We start from the raw sequence: 17,887 nt of genomic DNA, 5'->3' as shown, positions 1-17,887 counted from the left end.
TGCTGAAAAATAAAAGACTGACTTGTTACTTTTTTCTATCATTCCTCGGTATGATGTCTATATAACCCTTGCCTAGAGATGTTGGAAGTAGAATTAACACCAAATACAGGTAGGCTACTACAATCGTATTCCATTGTGTGGCAGATGGGAGTGCCCAGTGTGGACTGGTGTCTGTACAGCCTGCGCCCCTCGTGAGCCACGGACAAAATACAGCAAGGGGACAGTTCCCGTGGCATGCAGCCCTATACCAGTCCAAAGAGTTGAACCCAGTCTACAAATGTGGAGGATCATTAATCGGTCCTAAGACAATTCTTACGGGTAAGTGTCTCGCTTCAACGCAGCAGAGAGAAAGCGGCCAAGAACTTTTTTCTACTGCATGGATTTTCATGTAATTTTTAGAATTTATTCCATATGAAAATATAGAGGTATGATCAAAATTTCATGAAATTTGGTTCAGCCACCGGCGTAGCTCGGTCGGTTAAGGCGCTTGCCTGCTGATCTGGAATTGCTCTCGAGCACAGGTTCGATTCCCGCTTGGGCTGATTACCTACTTGGGTTTTTTCCGAAGTTTTCCCCAACTGTAAAGCAAATGTCGGGTAATCTATGGCGAACCCTCGGCCTCATCTCGCCAAATATCATATCGCTATCACCAGTTCCATCGACGCTAAATAACCACGTAGTTGATACAGCGTCGTTAAATAATCAAGTAAAAAAAATTGGTTCAATACTTTTGAAGAAAAGAGTTAAATTTGTGTTCACTTAAATTTAGAAAACCAACTTTTTTATTCAATTTATATTTTTATTCTAGTTTCTTTATATAATTTCAAAGAAAACATATAGGTATGAAAAAGTATAATTATAGCCCTTTGCTCTCTGGTTAGAGTTGTGCGTCAATTAAATAACAATCACTATGTGCTGTACATTTTTATACTAAGAAAATGTTGCACATGATGAAGCGAGATATAAAGACAGTGTACAATAAAAAATAAACAATTATTCTCAAAAAACGAACATAAAATCTCCAGTGTGCAATAATATGCCCAGAAATTATTGACAGGTTAAATTGATTTTACGTTTAAAACATTGATACCAGTTAATTGTACTAGACACTAGTGAAATAATATAGCTTACTGTACCTCCACATACGTTAACCTTCTAGAGAGCCGTTCCGAAACACATCGCCAATGTCGTATCGTTCAATTGTTCAGTACAGAACTGAAGAAATAAGTTTTTTAAATTTAAAAGTCATGTTGAGTTCAGGTAAGTTTGTGAAATAATATCATATAAATTAGTTTATATTTTTCAGTCAATCACTTATCATGTTAAGTGATTGACTGAAAAATAAAAACTACTGGGTGTTCATTTCAAAGTGTGTCATGACGTCACTGTTGTGAGTCAGCGATTTGAAACGAGTTTCAGCTTTTATGTCAGAGAAGTTGCCTATTAACACGTTGAATGCCACTTGACGCGTATACACGTCACACGGTCCTAGCGCCATATGCCAATGACGCGCATGCACGTCATAGTTGTTTTCTTGCTTTCCCGCGCATTATTCCTTCAGTATTTTGGTTATCCTGTGTTGTTATGTAGTATTACTTACTGGAAGGGTGCTGCAACTTATTATCATTCTTGGTTATTACCTTCCGCTCATTTAAGTAGAGGAATCATGGATGATAAATTAGATGATAATTTTGAGACGCCTCCAGGTCCTTCAAATGCAAAAAATCGTAAAAGTGCGCCAGATAAACTTGCAAGAATGACGAAATTGTGCGTCCAGTGAATACTTCAATGCCTGATTCGGTCAGTGACAGTGATTTCAATCCAAATGAAAGCCAAAGTGAAAGTGAAAATGAAAGTGAAAGTGAGAGTGATAGTGAAAGTGAAACTGATTTTGAAACATCTAATAATTCAAGTACTACTCCAGTAGCCACTCCAGTTCAAAATGTGGATATTTCGACGTCTTATTTATCTCGACTGAATTTGAAGACAGTATTGTTGAAACAGTAAATAAAAGAGGGCAAAAAGTACAAAAGCCGCATGCAATTGAAAAGTATAATAATCACATGTCAGGTGTCGATCGGCAAGATCAAATGCTTTCGTATTACCCATGTGAAAGAAAAACAGTTCGGTGGTATAAAAAAATTGACATCCACCTCTTCCAAATAATGTTACTGAATGCACATAATTTGCATCACCACAAGGAGTAGGATTTCGTTATATGATTTCAGACTTTCAGTAACACGATATTTGCTCTCGTATGCAACACTCAGCAGTCCAACAATCAAACTGGTATCACCAGCTGTGAAACACCTGTCTGCAAAACAACGCGCTAATGAGAAAGGCAAAAAAAAAAAAAAAAAAATAGGAAACGCTGCAAAGTGTGTTACGAGAATGGCAGAAGAAAAGAATCAACATTCTACTGTTTTGATTGCCTTGGTCAACCTGGATTGTGTGTCGATCCCTGTTTCGGAATCTACCACAAATGAAGTAAGATAGGCCTAATTTGTTTTTCTCTAACAATATTTCAATATACGGTCACGTAAAAACAAAAATAAGTGTGACGCGTAAACACGTCAAATGGAACTGATATTGGAATTATTAACGTGGTGCCGGTGACGCGTAAATGCGTCATCAAGGTTTCAAACATTGTCTGTGCTCAAAATTGTATATGAGGCTAAAAATTATTCATAGACACTATTACATGATAAATAAACACAAAAAACTAATCGGCTCCTGGGGATAGATTTTGCAACAATACAGTCGGCAGCGAACGTGTTAATCAAGGCGTTCAATCTGAACTTGAGAACATGTACGGTATAACTTGAACGTCGTAGCAACAGATGGCGGTCTGTATGGTCTGTGTACTACCATAATCTCTTTCGAACTGTTTTGCGCGGGCAAGTCGTACGCAGGGTATTTGTTATCATCGGTTGCATACAGAACATTCCACAATACAAATCAAATGCTCTGTGTCCATGTTGACTGTCGAAGTTAATGTCAACAAATACGTAAGTAATCGTCTTGACCCTCTCCCCATACCCCGACAGTAAGAAAAAACCAACGAGTTAGATACTATAGAGAGGACAAAGACCTCAGAAAGTTGAAGACAATTGAACATTGGTCCGCCATGTTTCGGTTAGTCAAAACAAAGGGGCGTGGCTCGGATGTTGTAGGAAATGACTGTGATGAAGTTAGTATTATCGTGAATTGAGTTACATATTAAGACTATGTTAATAAGTAAAAAGTAAAATACACACAAAACTTTACGTTTTATAACAGCTGTAGGCCTATGTTTTATTAATTTCACTAAATATAGCCCAGATATTAAATGACAAGCTATACTCGATGCAACCAAAGCAAAGCACCTAAAGACTGATGAATTTAATCGGCAGAAGAAAAATAAATAATTTTTTGACTTCGTCACAAATTTAATTACCTTACAGCTAATCTAACCTAATATGAAATTATGTAATTCAGTGCTCACCAGGTGATTTCAAGAGAAACGACGTATGTAACTAATAGGAGTAAAATATAGGAAAGGTAGTGGCGAAAATTAAAAAAAAATCTAGTAATTAAGTTATTGAGAAAAATGCATTTGAAATTGGAATTAACACAGAGAACTTTTGAAAACTGCAATTATTAAAACTACAAATACCCTCTTAACATGCAACATAATAATTAAAGAATGACACTAATAGAAAGTTACTCGTGATCATAACTCACCACATTTATTGAAACGATAAGATACGATTAACATTGTTATCAGAAACAACAGGAGCCACAGCTAAGTACACTTCTTTTCGCGTGATGGAGACATCATGTAGTCTAATATAATTTGAAACAAATATTGTCGCGTAATGGAGACATCGTGTAGTCTAATATAATTTGAAGCCGAGCCCCTACAGCTGAGGCTGCGCAGAAGTTTAGAGTAGGGACAAATTGAAGCTTGCGTCCGTCGCCATGTTTTGGGAGTAGCACGGCTAGCAGACGGCTGCACTATACAATGCTGAATGTTTAATATATATGTTTGGTGCCTCTTATAAATCAATCTGAATGGATAAATGAAAATTAACATTTAAAGCAACCACGTTAAAGACATAATCAAGCTTAGTTACCGTTAGTTTGACATGAAACGAAAGAAAACTGCAAAAATTTGATACCGTAACTAAAGATGTTGTATAGTTATTTGACAAAATAGAGCGAACAGAAATACAAATGCATATTGTAGTAATAGTTTAGATGAAAAGAAAATTGTTAGTATTAACTATTATTAACAAAACACTGCCTGTGTAAGACATTACATTAGGCCTATATTGTAAACACGTTTGCTTTGATGTGGACGAGAAATAAACAATTATTATTTATTCGCTTCCATATCACATAATATAGGCCTACACCTGTAAAATAGAAACACATCCCTAATGTTTTAGTTAGAAATATAAGTAGGCCTACCGTGCAATAGCTTATTATCACAGCTGTAGTATGAAATAAACGTTACATGCATGCATTAGTCAATTAGTCATGTAATAAAACTCAGGCCTAGTGTACATAACTTCTTGCCTATTGATTCATCATTATTATTATTATTATTATTATTATTATTATTATTATTATTATTATTATTATTGACTCCGTTAAATATTGTCTTACAACATTTTTATGTAAAGTCGTGTTGTACTGGTAATCTGAAGCTGTGTGCTAACATCTGCTCTTTATGTAGTACTTTCTTTTATTTGGTTATTTAATGACGCTGTATCAACTACTAGATTATTTAGCATCGATGGTATTGATGATAGCTAGATGATATTTGGCGAGACGAGGCCAAGGATCCGCCATAGATTACCTGACATTCACCTTACGGTTGGGGATATAAGAAAAAACCCAACCAGGAAATCAGCGGGAATCGAACCTGCGACCGAGCGCAACTCCGGACTGACAGTCCTTAACCCACTGAGCTACGTCAGTAGATCTTTATGCACTTTTATGGTCAGTTTAACAAGTTTAAAATATGGTTATCGGGAGGAATCTGGGATCCATTTTATAAAATATGTTCCTATAAGTACAGAAAGATTGCACAAGTATTCTACTTTTAGAGCACATTGCTTTCATACGATGTAAGAGTGGATAGTAATATGCCATTGAACTGTCAGCATCTGTATAATTGCTCCTTCACTTAAGCGACATATTTCTATAATCTCAGATGATGGTATGACAAGACTCCCATTATTCTTTCGTTAAAAAATAAAAGAGATTTTGTTTACTGGTGGTAGCCTACGTACCATAAATTGAGTCTTTAGATTTATTACGCCATATTTTTCTTAATGATTTAACAACTAAGCCAGCAATGAATACAATCACATTTTGACAATATTGTGTCATTGAGAATGATATAAGAATGAGGGAATTGCAATCAATGTCTGCAGTAGAAGAGTCATATCGCCTCTGATTCTCAAAACACTGAGGATTATTATTATTACAGTGCGTTAGATGTTAGGATAATACCATTGGGTATATAGACATTTTTAACGGACATTCCTCTCTTTGTAATACCGTATAATTTAAATAAATTATTTACGTATTTTCTAACGTATATAATAACATAAGTAAAAATATTCCATGTATTCGGTCTTAGGAAATAGAAATAAACTAATAAGTCTATTTATGAGCAATATAAGGCGTTTATATTTAAAACAATGCTTAGTTACAATATTTAGATTTACTTCTGTTATTTTATATTATACGTTAGAAAATACGTAAATAAGTTTAGTTATATTACAGTGAAGGAGGAAATCCACTAAGAAAACGCCTATGTACTCAATGGTATTTTCTAAACTCCGAATGCTCCCCAAACATGGCGTCGCGCGAACCTGCGCGAGAGGTTTCAAATTTGTACACGACACCAACGCCAATTGTGCGTCTAGATATATAACTACAACGTCTTTGTTTGAAACAAACATTGATCTCACACGTGTCTCGCATCTAGGCAGAGGCTTTTGCAGAATAAAACTGTTCTTACATTATTTTGAACAATAATGACAAATTGTGTGTGATGCAAGCGCTAACTTTCCTCTTTGTTAACAAAAAGAGCCCTACGCATTAATAAAAAGAAAATTGGAGTAGCCCCTATAAACACAATAAATACTAAACTCTTGATGGTACAAACTTATTAATATAGATATTTCGCTTATGCTCAGTCCGTCTTATCTTATAATTCTCTGCGGCAATGGTACCTGTATTGAGAGGGTTTAATTATCCAGCGACGAATATTATGATTTACGGTACATTTCATTTAAATCCGAGGGAATGAGACATTTTTGGAAATTTTAAAGTCTTAATTATTACTTTTTCATTTATAAATCAGCTTTTTACAAAACCTATAGCGAAATGTTTAAATTAAATATTTATGTATCTGAAAAATATAATACATGTACCAACTCGTTGCAGTGTACCTTTGATAAGCACTCCTTGCGGAGGCTGGCGGTACTATAGATCGCCATGTTTTTTAGGGAACGATCCATAGTACTGTTGGCCTCCGCAGGGAGCGCTTATCAGAGGTCTTCAGCCTCTCTATAGTATCTAACTCGTTGGAAAAAACCCACCTCAGCACATGTTTCCAAACAGTTCACATTCCTGCCACTACCGGCATTACCAACGAGTTAGAAAGAGAAAGATTCTTTCTAACTCGTTGGGCATTACCATGTCGGCACAGCATATCTTGAGGTATTAAGATGCAACTTCAACATTTTTCCCCCATTACGTGATCACCAGCTGAAATCTAGTGTTTTTGCAGCCCCCAGGTTCACTTCACTACTGGCAACACTTACTTCAACATCCACATGTTCTAGATATCATGATAGTCATTTTGTAGTTCTTATGTTGGTACACTTGGAATTATTATTCAGGCCTACTTGCTACTCGATTTAAAATGCACTAGATTTATTCAAACGTAATATGTACGTGTATTTTATATCGCGATTATAATATATATAATATATTCCGGAAATTGCGAGTTGTACGTGAAGTTACTATTTCCATCACATCACATATTACAACTCTGTGGTGCAATTATTGTTATTATCAGAACTACCGGTATTGTATGTTTCTAGGTAAGTAGAAATTTTGGAGCATTACATTGCAATATTACAATAAATTAACATATTAGAATGTTGTGTTGTATTAAGATATTATATTACATAGGCATACTTATATTCTAGAATAGTGAAATTTATAATTAGGCCTACAGATGATTCTGCTGAGGTAAGAGCATTATTTTAACTTTAAAACATTATTCACATACAAATAAATTATATGATATAACAATTACATTTTTATCATAATATAAGGTATTATCCAGAGAAGCTACATCAAAGAAGGCAAGTTTCACTGGCTTATGAGAGATGTATATAGTGATAAACACGTGGTTTATTAGTTTGCTGTTATAAAAACTTCCAACTATCCATTAGAATATACAGGTATCAAATGACTTTTATGTTCAAAGTATTTATAGCTCCAAACTAAAACCATGTGTTATTATCTCACAGAAGTCAGTGGAACAAAAGAAAATAGTGTCTTCTATGGTGCAGTTATTTTGTAGAATTACGTAATGTAATTTTTACATAACCTTACAAATATTCAGTCTAATGAAAGTGAATAAAATCAAGGTTGAAGTTAGGTTAATGTGTAGTTCATATTTTAAAATGCAATAACCATTTTATTTTAAGGTTATAAGAAGGAAAGAGTCTGAAGAACTTACAGGCCTACATCAAGAAAGAAAATACTTTCGTTACAGAGCAGCTTACAATAAGTAGTGGTTAATATGTACAGACAATTGAAGGCTGAAGCAGAATAGGAAGATATCTGTCAAACCAAAGCGGTTCTAATGGCAAGAATTGCAAATCTCTTGTAAGTAGGCCTACCTGTTTTTATAGATAATATTTGACAGGATCATTACAGATCTTATTCCATGAGGATGCATCCATGATAGTGTGTTAAAAAATATTTACGCATAATTTAACATACGAAGACTTTTCTGTAACCTAATCTACTGCAACTTCATGATAAACTAATGCATGTGATTGAGTTTACATGCAACTGAATTTTGAAAAATTTTAAGCTTACTTAGAAATACAAGTGCCAAATAAAGTAAAGTCCCATCACTGATAACCTTTCGTATGTATAAAAATATTCTTGTTAGAAATTAAGTAAAAAAAAAAAAAAAATAGGTATTCAATAACGCAGAAGAATATTTTTATTATTGTCCCAAGTACTTCAGTGTATTACCATAATCTTTAAGGCTACAGGAATAATTAAAAAGGAGCATATTATATGTTTACTTGTTCCAGATATTGTTACACCACAGGCATGTATGTATAAGAAGCATTAACTTGGACTCTCACTTTGAGAGGGGAACAGAGGTTAAGGGTGTTAGAGTGTAAGGTTCTTAGGAAAATATTTGGGACTAAGAGGGATGAAGTTACAGGAAAATGGAGAAAGTTACACAATGCACAACTGCAAGCATTGTATTCTTCACCTAACATTATTAAATCCAGACGTTTGATGTGGGCAGGGTATGTAGCACGAATGAGTTAGTCCATAAATGCATACAGAGTTAGTTTGAAGACCTTTGGAGAGGCCGAGACGTAGATGGGAGGATAATATTTTGAGGGAGGTGGAATATGATGCTAGGGACTGGATTAATATTGTTCAGGATAGGGACGAATGGTGGGCTTATGTGAGGACAGAAAAAACCTCTGGGTTCCTTAAAAGCCATTTGTGAGTAAATACTGTAAATAAAATATGTAATCTCCATACTTTTATCACAGCATTCATAGAATGCAGTAGAAATAATTATTACCAAATCTAAAAAGAGGCATATGCTGTCTACACCAGGGAAAAACAAGACATATCCACAATCTATAACCGGCATCAGATAATTTTTCCAAGGAAGTCATTGCAAGATTTGTATATGATAGACCGAATCGAGATGAAGAAAATTATGGCAGTAACATTTTCTTTTTTTTTTAATTTTAATAAGTTAAAAGACTGTAGACTTTACATTTATAATTACTTCTTATTTATCACTACAGGTACTATTTTCTATGTGCTGGGCCATGTAACAGGAAACTACGATACATACTGCATTTGAAGGATCACGTTCGTCATTAAGGACAATTTTGAAGGAAATGTGGTTTAAATTGAAAAAAAGAGGGCAATCTCACATAAGTAAGAGAAAGTAAAAATATTAATTTTAAGAGAATGTGAGAAATATGAAAAGTGAGGGTCCAAAGTCTGTTGTTTTTCTGGATGAAACGTGGATTTTTATGGATGGCAGGCTTTATTACAATATTTTAAGATAGTAAAGGGAATAAATGTTGTAACATTATTAATTCCATGTATATTTTATAGACTGCAACACATTCATGGAGCAAACCAGTATCGTTGGTGGTAAGGTTCAAGGAGTTATGCATCGACCTGCTGTGGAAGGAAGACTGGTCATTGTACAAGCTGGAACCTAGTAATGTAACTACAATACTATTAAACTATATATAGTGTAGTAACTTTTATTATGTGTTCTATCTAGAATCTAAATATCTTGTTTCTTTTACAGATGCAGATTTAACTTTTTGTATCCAATTTTAAGACTGGCGAAGATTACTATGGTGCCATGAATACAATCCAGAAGTGGGTGGAAATATAGCTTATTGTTGGGTTGAGAAATTTAGGTCGTTTGATTATTATTATGTATAATGCTTTCTACCACAATAAAATTGCAGAATACAAACCCACAACAAAAGGAGACGAGATCAGCTAATGGTAATATAATTTCTGTAGACTCTGAGTAATGAACTGTGATGTTAAGTTGCATTAATTATGTTTAAATGTGAATTTTGTAGACATGACTGAGACTGAATGGAGTTACCATTGCCAGACAATGCAAACAGGAATAAACGACACTTGGAAAGGTGATTCTCTAAATGTAAGTAATTCATAAGTATAATCTTCATCTTGTGATGTTGGTGACGTAAACATTCAATTCATAAGTAATTCCCCTCCCCCCCAAATGGTGGTTAATTGACTGTTGGTCATTCAGCCATATGAAGCGAGTTGTGTAGACCAATTTATCAACACAATCATTGCCCAAGGTGTGTCATAGGAGGCTGGTCTTCGAATACACTAACCTCTCCACCATCCATGCCATGAGGGTTACCATTGTGCACGACATACAGCAGGACAGGTGCATCAGAGGCCACCACTAATTTAAGAAAAGTGAAAATAGTTCTGGTGATCAGACACCTCATATCAAAACCCACTATTTTTTTTTTTAAATATGATATGCCTACAGATAGATTGCTGTACATTCAAATACAAGGATGCTAGACGATCTCCAAAATGTTATGTTTTATTTAATGATGCTCGCAACTGCAGAGGTTATATCAGCGTCGCCAGATGTGCCGGAATTTTGTCCCGCAGGAGTTCTTTTACATGCCAGTAAATCTACTGACATGAGCCTGTCGCATTTAAGCACACTTAAATGCCATCGACCTGGCCCGTGATCGAACCCACAACCTTGGGCATAGAGTCGGGCAAACAGCCTCTTACTCCCGCTCGTCTCGTAGGCGAGACTAGCTGGCCGATAACGCCAGTTCCGAGAATCGTATTCTCGAGATTGACACTCTCGGGAACGAGGAATACCTGGTCCCGGCCTGTTATCGCACGGCCGACTTATCGTTACGAAATGCGTACACTGACTGCCGGCTTAATTGCCGCCCATCACTGCAATTCGTGACTCTTTCTGAAATATTAATGTTCATGAAGTAATTTAAGAAGGCACAGCAGTGTGGTATGCAATAATACAGCACATTATGATTGTCGACATTCTTACAGAAGTCACACTATTTTAATGAACTATTTATTGCCTTTTTGGAGAAGCAAAATAATGCAGCACTTTCAGCCGTTACCTAATCCTAAGCTAGTCTAAAACAATAACAAGTTATGGTTGGAGCCAGTGGCGTGTGATGATGAATAATCCTGGTGGTGCACAAATATTTATTATGATTATGATTATCATATTATTATTATTATTATTATTATTATTATTATTATTATTATTATTATAGGTACTAACCACGACATAACTACTAATATATGTTATATATGTAGATATAGATAGCAAAGTAAAGTGTTCAATTTCTATTGCAGCACACCGTAAATAATATTGTTTTCGCTATATTGCGTTTTATAACACAGTTCACACGTTCACAAGCATTCGATACGTGTGTCGTCTCATCTGCCTTAACTGCTAAAAGTCAGCAGCTTTCTTTATTTCTTTGAAATCTCATCATGGCATACATCAAAATGGCTTGAAGGACTTCGTTCTGTATAGTGTTTGGTGTGCTCTTAAACACTGTTCCTCTTTCCAAATGTTCCTTAAGAGTGCGTCTAATTCAGACCTGAAATTGATCAGGCCAAGAAAAATACTAGCGTTTAAAGATGAGTTTCCCTCTTCGTGACCTCTTAAAGCAACAAAACCGCACGCACATATCTGTTCTTGGTAACTTTATCATTGTGAAGTGCAACAATCCAATTGTGTCTATATGTTTGTTTGACCCAACACTGCTAATTTAACATTATTGTTGAGTGTGCAGCTGAAGAATCGTGTTTTTATTTCTTTCATTCATGTGCTTCAAATCAATCATACCTACAGAACGATAATCAAAATTATTTAGTTACTACGCACAGTCCTACATTCAAACAGAAGAATAAATACAATTCATAACACGTAGCCTACTTGTTTTTGTCAATGAATGTTCGCCGCCGAACAATAGGCAAGGAAAACAAAATACAGCGTCTTTTATATTGCAGCCACATATTGTATTTTTCGTAAGTCCGAATGTTGAATTTTCTTGTCACTTCTCTATTACTATTCTTCGTCACTTATAATTTTAATTCCTGTGTACGTCTACCCATCTTCTTTATTTTTATCTTTTCGTGTAAAGTTCTTACAGAAAATTACATATTTAAAAGATTTTGCACACTATTCATTGCAATATTTATGATAGAACGGGCCAAACAGCGACTGCAGAACACATCTGAAAGTGCTCCTAACCCCTCTTACGCACATTGTACTGGCTCAAGGTAACTGGAATATAATGTACTGGCTCCCTAACATGCTCCAAAGCCTGCCAGTGAAACTCTACTACTGCGCATGCTCGAATGGAACAGTGTGCCGCAAGTGTCGAGTGGTAAACCCAAAGAGTTTGTAATATATAACTAGAGACACCAACGGCGCTAGTTTCGCGTACAAAATTGAACCGCTGTTCGGCCGCCATTAAAGGGAGTTGATGCTTCGCCGGGAGTGCGAGCAGCTCATGCTTATTGAGGAGTACGAATAAATATAAGTACACTTGAAAGGAAATAATAAGAAAATGGTGAAATACTGCTCCGCAAATAATTGTTCGAACATAGCTACTATTGTAGGATGCTCAGGAAAGCATGCATATCTTAATATTTGAAAGAATGTTGCAAATGCAGATCCTCCTTTGAATGTGTTTACAGAATGTCGGAATATTTCTTGGATAAAGTTTTTCCAGAAACAAATTAATCAGGTTTACAAGGTTGGTTTCGACAATGTCTGTAACGGTTAGGTGCCATCATATTACAGTGGATTATAATAGCAGAGTGCATAAGAAAATCCTCAGACTATATCTGTCTAAAACTGTTTTGTTTCACAATAAATGAATTAATAATGTAATTTCCGTATTGTACAGTATGTACTTCTAGTTTTTGGTTGTATTAAATGCAAAGAAATTAGTGGAAATATAGCTGATGGCCTAGTTAGGCCTATTATTACCACTACTACTAGGTCTACTATGACTACTACTACTAGGCCTACTATTACCACTACTACTAGGCCTACTATTACCACTACTACTAGGTCTATTATTACCACTACTACTAACTAGGTCTCACTACTATTAGGCCTACTAATACCACCAAAACTAGGCCTATTATTACCACTACTACTAGGTCTACTATTACCACTACTAGGCCTACTATTGCTATTACTACTAGGCCTACTATTGCCACAAAAACTAGACCTACTACTACTGCACCTACTATTACCAGTACTACTAGGCCTACTATTACCACTACTACTAGGCCTACTATTACCACTACTCCTAGGCCTATTATTACCACTACTACTAGGCCTACTATTACCACTAGTACTAGGCCTACTATTACCACTACTACTAGGCCTATTATTACCACTACTACTAAGCCTACCATTACCACAAAAACTAGGCCTACTATTACCACTACCGGTACTACTAGGTCTATTATTACCACTACTACTAGGCCTACTATTACCGCTACTAATTGTATTAAAAAGTCTGTACTGACCTCTAACTTGGTGGTCATCAACTACACAATGAATAGATTGTTTTATGATAAAATTTATTCTCATTATATTTTAAATCTGTTTCCAGAATTTTTATGATCTCATATTTCACCACTAAATATTTTCTAAGCCCCATATACCTTCCTCTTCCTTTGCATGAAAGGACTGAAATATAGATCACTTGAAATATTACAGTAAATATCCATTATTATGTCCTTAAAACAATACTAGTAATACTGAAAATTAATGCTGGCATTGCCATTATTCACTATTTCACATACTTATCCCAAGTGTATATGGGTGATTTAATTTATTTTTTTAGAATATCGCCAAACATGAACCATTATAATACTTTAATAAATATAGCGCTTCTCTGCCATTCATGTTTATTTCATCACGACTCATCCTTTGTAAAAGATGTTTAAAACAGTGTCTATCACCAGGCTACATCAATGTATTGTGGTACTCTTTTCGAATTTTGCGCCGCAAACACTCCCTTTAATGGCGGATGCTAGCCGATTCAATTTGTGACATTTTTCTTGCCTGCCACTCACGGGTATGTGTCTCTAGTAAGTATTACAAACTCTTTGGGTAAACCTAAGTCCCAGGCGTCAACAAGACCAGTACACGTGCAGCGTTATTTTTACATAGTAACGTATTATAATAAAGAATTATGTCGCTCACATAGTCTACTGCAGCTCATTGATATACAGTAAATTTAAAAACATGTGTTATTTGAAGAGGTGGTGCACTGCTCCTGTGCTCCTTAAGAGAAATCGCCACTGGTTGGAGCTATGATATACTTTCTCGCTATCAGCATTTTGTTGACATTCCATATTTAATCATTTGATAGTGTTTTGTATACGCTATAGTAATGGATATCACACGACTATTATTATTATATTGCGCGTTCACATCTGGATGTTTCGTTGTTATGGAACGGCATGTTCATCAGGATGGGTAATTATTGCGCTGTGTAAGGACGAAATAAAATAATACTTATTTATATTATTATAAAGGACCAAAGACTCTGACAAAAGATATTTATGTTTCCCAACTGATAAAATGCTGAATGTGAAATGGAAACACTTTTGCAAGGGAAAGGACAGAATTACGAAATAGAGTAGATCCTTTCACAAATTGATCATAATTACTTACAAATGCGTTTTAAGGAACCCGGAGGTTCATTGCCGCTCTCACATAAGCCCGCCATCGGTCTCTATCCTGAGCAAGATTAATTCAGTCTCTACCATCATATCCATTTTTATATTATCTTCCCATCTACGTCTCTGCCTCTCCAAACGTCCTTTCCCTCCGGCCATCCAACTAGCACACTATATGCATTTCTGGATTCGCCCATACATGCTGGATGTTCTGCCCATTTCAAACCTCTAAATTTAATATTCCTAATTATGTCAGGTGATAGTACAATGGGTGCAGTTCTGCGTTGTGCAACTTCCTCCATTCTCCATCCCTCTTAACCCCAAATATCTTCCTAAGAATCTTATTCTCGAACACCCTTAACCTCTGTTCCTCAAAGTGAGAGTCCAAATTTCACAACCATACAGAACAACCGGTAATATAACTGTTTTATAAATTCTAACTTTCAAGTTTTTTGAGAGCAGGCTGGATGACAAAAGCTTCTCAACCGAATAATAACAGGCATTTCCCCCCATATTTATTCTGCGTTTCCTCCTGAGTGTCATTTATATTTGCTTTATCATAACAATAGATAATAAAAGAGGGTTATTATTATTATTATTATTATTATTATTATTATTATTATTATTATTAAATTAGTTACTTTACGACGCTTTATCAACTGCTAAAGCTATCTAGCGTCTGAATGAGATGATAATGCCAGCGAAATGAGTCCAGGGTCCAGCGCCGAAAGTTACCCAGCATTTGCTCTCAATGGGTTGAGGCGAGAAACCTCAGCCAGGTAAAGGCTGGTTCACAGTAAACCGGGAACGGAAACGACAACGAGAAATAATCTATACTAATAATAAATCTGTAAGCGAAATTTTTCTGGTAATTTTCGCTTTTCCAAAAACAATAGGTGTTAACATATATAATTAATCATCCTGAAACCGAAAATCGCTTTTTTGAAATTTTTGTTTGTATGTCTGTCTGTCTAGATGTTTGTTACCTTTTCACGCGATAGTGGCTGAACGGATTTCGAAGAAAATTGGAACATAAATTAAGTTCGTTGTAACTTAAATTTTAGGCTATATGGCATTCAAAATACTTTATTTAAAAGGAGGGGGTTATAAGGGGGCCTGAATTAAATAAACCGAAATATCTCGCTTATTATTGATTTTTGTGAAAAATGTTACATAAAAAAATTTCTTTAAAAATGATTTCCGATAAGCTTTATTCCAGGCAAAATTTTGATAGGACTGATATTTAAGTATGTCTGTCTGTCTGTCTGTCTGGATGTTTGTTACCTTTTCACGCGATAATGGCTGAACGGATTTCGGTGAAAATTGGAATATAAATTAAGTTCGTTATAACTTAGATTTTTGGCTATGTAGCATTCAAAATACTTTATTTAAAAGGGCGGTTGTAAGGGGGCCTGAATTAAATAAACCGAAATATCTCGCTTATTATTGATTTGTGTGAAAAATGTTACATAACAGAAGTTTCTTCAAAAATAATTTTCGATAAGTTTTATTCCAGGCAAAATTTTGATAGGACTGATATTTAAGGATATAAAAGAGTTTTAAAATAACAATACAATAAATTTCCACCGCCTCCTCAGATTATAGTGTCGTTGTTCCGTAACTGCTATGTGCAAAATATTAAATTTTTTAGTAGGAAGAAAAACAAATTTATTCGTTCTATGGTAGTAGTGCATAGGAGATCGTGAATTCTTACATTTTTACACAATCAACTCTATTAATTTGGAGTGATTTATTAAAGGATGCATTCAAGACTAATTTATAAAAATGTTAAACGAGTTATATTTGCACCAAATGAATGATCTCTGGACCAAAATGATAGCATTTTAATTATTTAAATATAATTTAAATTAAGTAACATATTAAACGATTTATTCTTCTATCAAACACGAATGTTCCCTGGACCCAATGTTCTATTTTAATTATGTAATTACTTTATATTTATTTCTAATAAGTGCAGCGGAACGCACGGGTACAGCTACAGTAGTGTTAAAATAAATGTATTTAAATGTGAACATTCACAATTAACGAGAAGATTGCCGGAGCCCGGAAACGGGAGCGTGAAAGTTAATTGTGAATGCTCACATTTAAATGTATTTATTTTAACAATATTTCCGTTATCGTTGTCGTTTCCGTTCTCGGTTTTTATTGTGAACCAGTCTTAACTTGTCCCAACCAAGATTCGAACCGGAAGCCGATCGTTTCACAGTCAGGTGTGCTAACCGTTACTCTACAGCGATTATTATTATTATTATTATTATTATTATTATTATTATTAATTATTATTATGACATTAATTCAATTTCAAAATGACATTAATTCAATTTCACAATGGTCTGTTGAAAATGGAATGAAAATTAATCAATCCAAAACTTTTGTTATTTCCTTTTCACGGAAAACTATCTCCCTAAAATTTAACTATTCTCTCAGTAATGTCGTAATTACTAGGAAAGATTGTATTAGAGATCTTGGTATCCTACTTGATTCAAAATTATATTTCCATGATCATGTGCAATATATTTATACCCATTCGTTAAGAATGCTTGGTCTAATTAGGTCTATAACTTATTCTTTTTCCATTCCTATGTGTTTATTAATTTTATACTATACGTTGGTTAGATCCAAGCTTGAATATGCATCTGTTGTATGGAACTCCATTACTTCCACTGACTCGGCTAAATTGGAGAATATCAAAAGAAAATTTATTTCCTTGTGTTCTTATAGATTTTTACCAAATTCCGTAGCAGAGGAGGTTTGCCCCAGTATGATTAATTCATTTAAAACACTTAGCCTAGGAAGAACTGCAATAGTGTCCAGAATAGCAGAAATGAACTCTGACATAGAAGACCAATTAAGATCTATGATAAAAGGTCTTACATGGTACGCATTAGCCTTAGACGAGTGCACAGATATTAAGCATACAGCACAATTAGCTATATTTGTTAGAGGAGTAGACAATGAATTAAATGTATTTGAAGAATTCCTGGATTTAGTACCCATAAAGGGACACACGTCAGGTGAAGATATTTTCGAGGCACTGCACATGGTTGCTTGCAAGTATGAGCTATCGTGGGAGAAATTGGTATCATTAACAACGGACGGGGCATCCTCTATGATAGGTCACTCTCGAGGATTGATGGGTCAATTTTATGCATTTCTGAATGAAATAGGAATACCTAGAAATTCTGTGAAAATGATGCACTGTATTATTCACAGAGAAGCACTGTGTGCAAAATCAGCAAATTTAGCAAACGTAATGTCAGTAGTGGTAAAAGCTGTTAATTTAATTAAAGCTAATTCACTGCGG

At 35.0% G+C, this 17,887-nt stretch overlaps 1 protein-coding gene and 1 long non-coding RNA gene across 2 annotated transcripts in view; both read left to right on the top strand.

The window, feature by feature from the left end:
• LOC138701719 (chymotrypsin-like protease CTRL-1) overlaps positions 1-17,887 on the top strand; it is a 270,184-nt gene that overhangs the window by 50,329 nt on the left and 201,968 nt on the right. Inside the window, exon 4 of the mRNA XM_069828920.1 lies at positions 145-318. Within this exon, the coding sequence (XP_069685021.1) occupies positions 145-318 (174 nt within the window). The remainder of the gene's footprint in view (positions 1-144; positions 319-17,887) is intronic.
• LOC138702232 (uncharacterized) lies at positions 7,679-9,929 on the top strand. The gene is made up of 3 exons (XR_011332819.1): positions 7,679-7,902; positions 9,406-9,519; positions 9,608-9,929. It is a non-coding gene; the product is annotated as an uncharacterized lncRNA (long non-coding RNA).

Source organism: Periplaneta americana, chromosome 6 (assembly GCF_040183065.1).
Source record: "Periplaneta americana isolate PAMFEO1 chromosome 6, P.americana_PAMFEO1_priV1, whole genome shotgun sequence".
NCBI classification, from domain to species: Eukaryota; Metazoa; Arthropoda; class Insecta; order Blattodea; family Blattidae; genus Periplaneta; species Periplaneta americana.
This window is presented reverse-complemented; position numbering and strand designations above follow the sequence as displayed.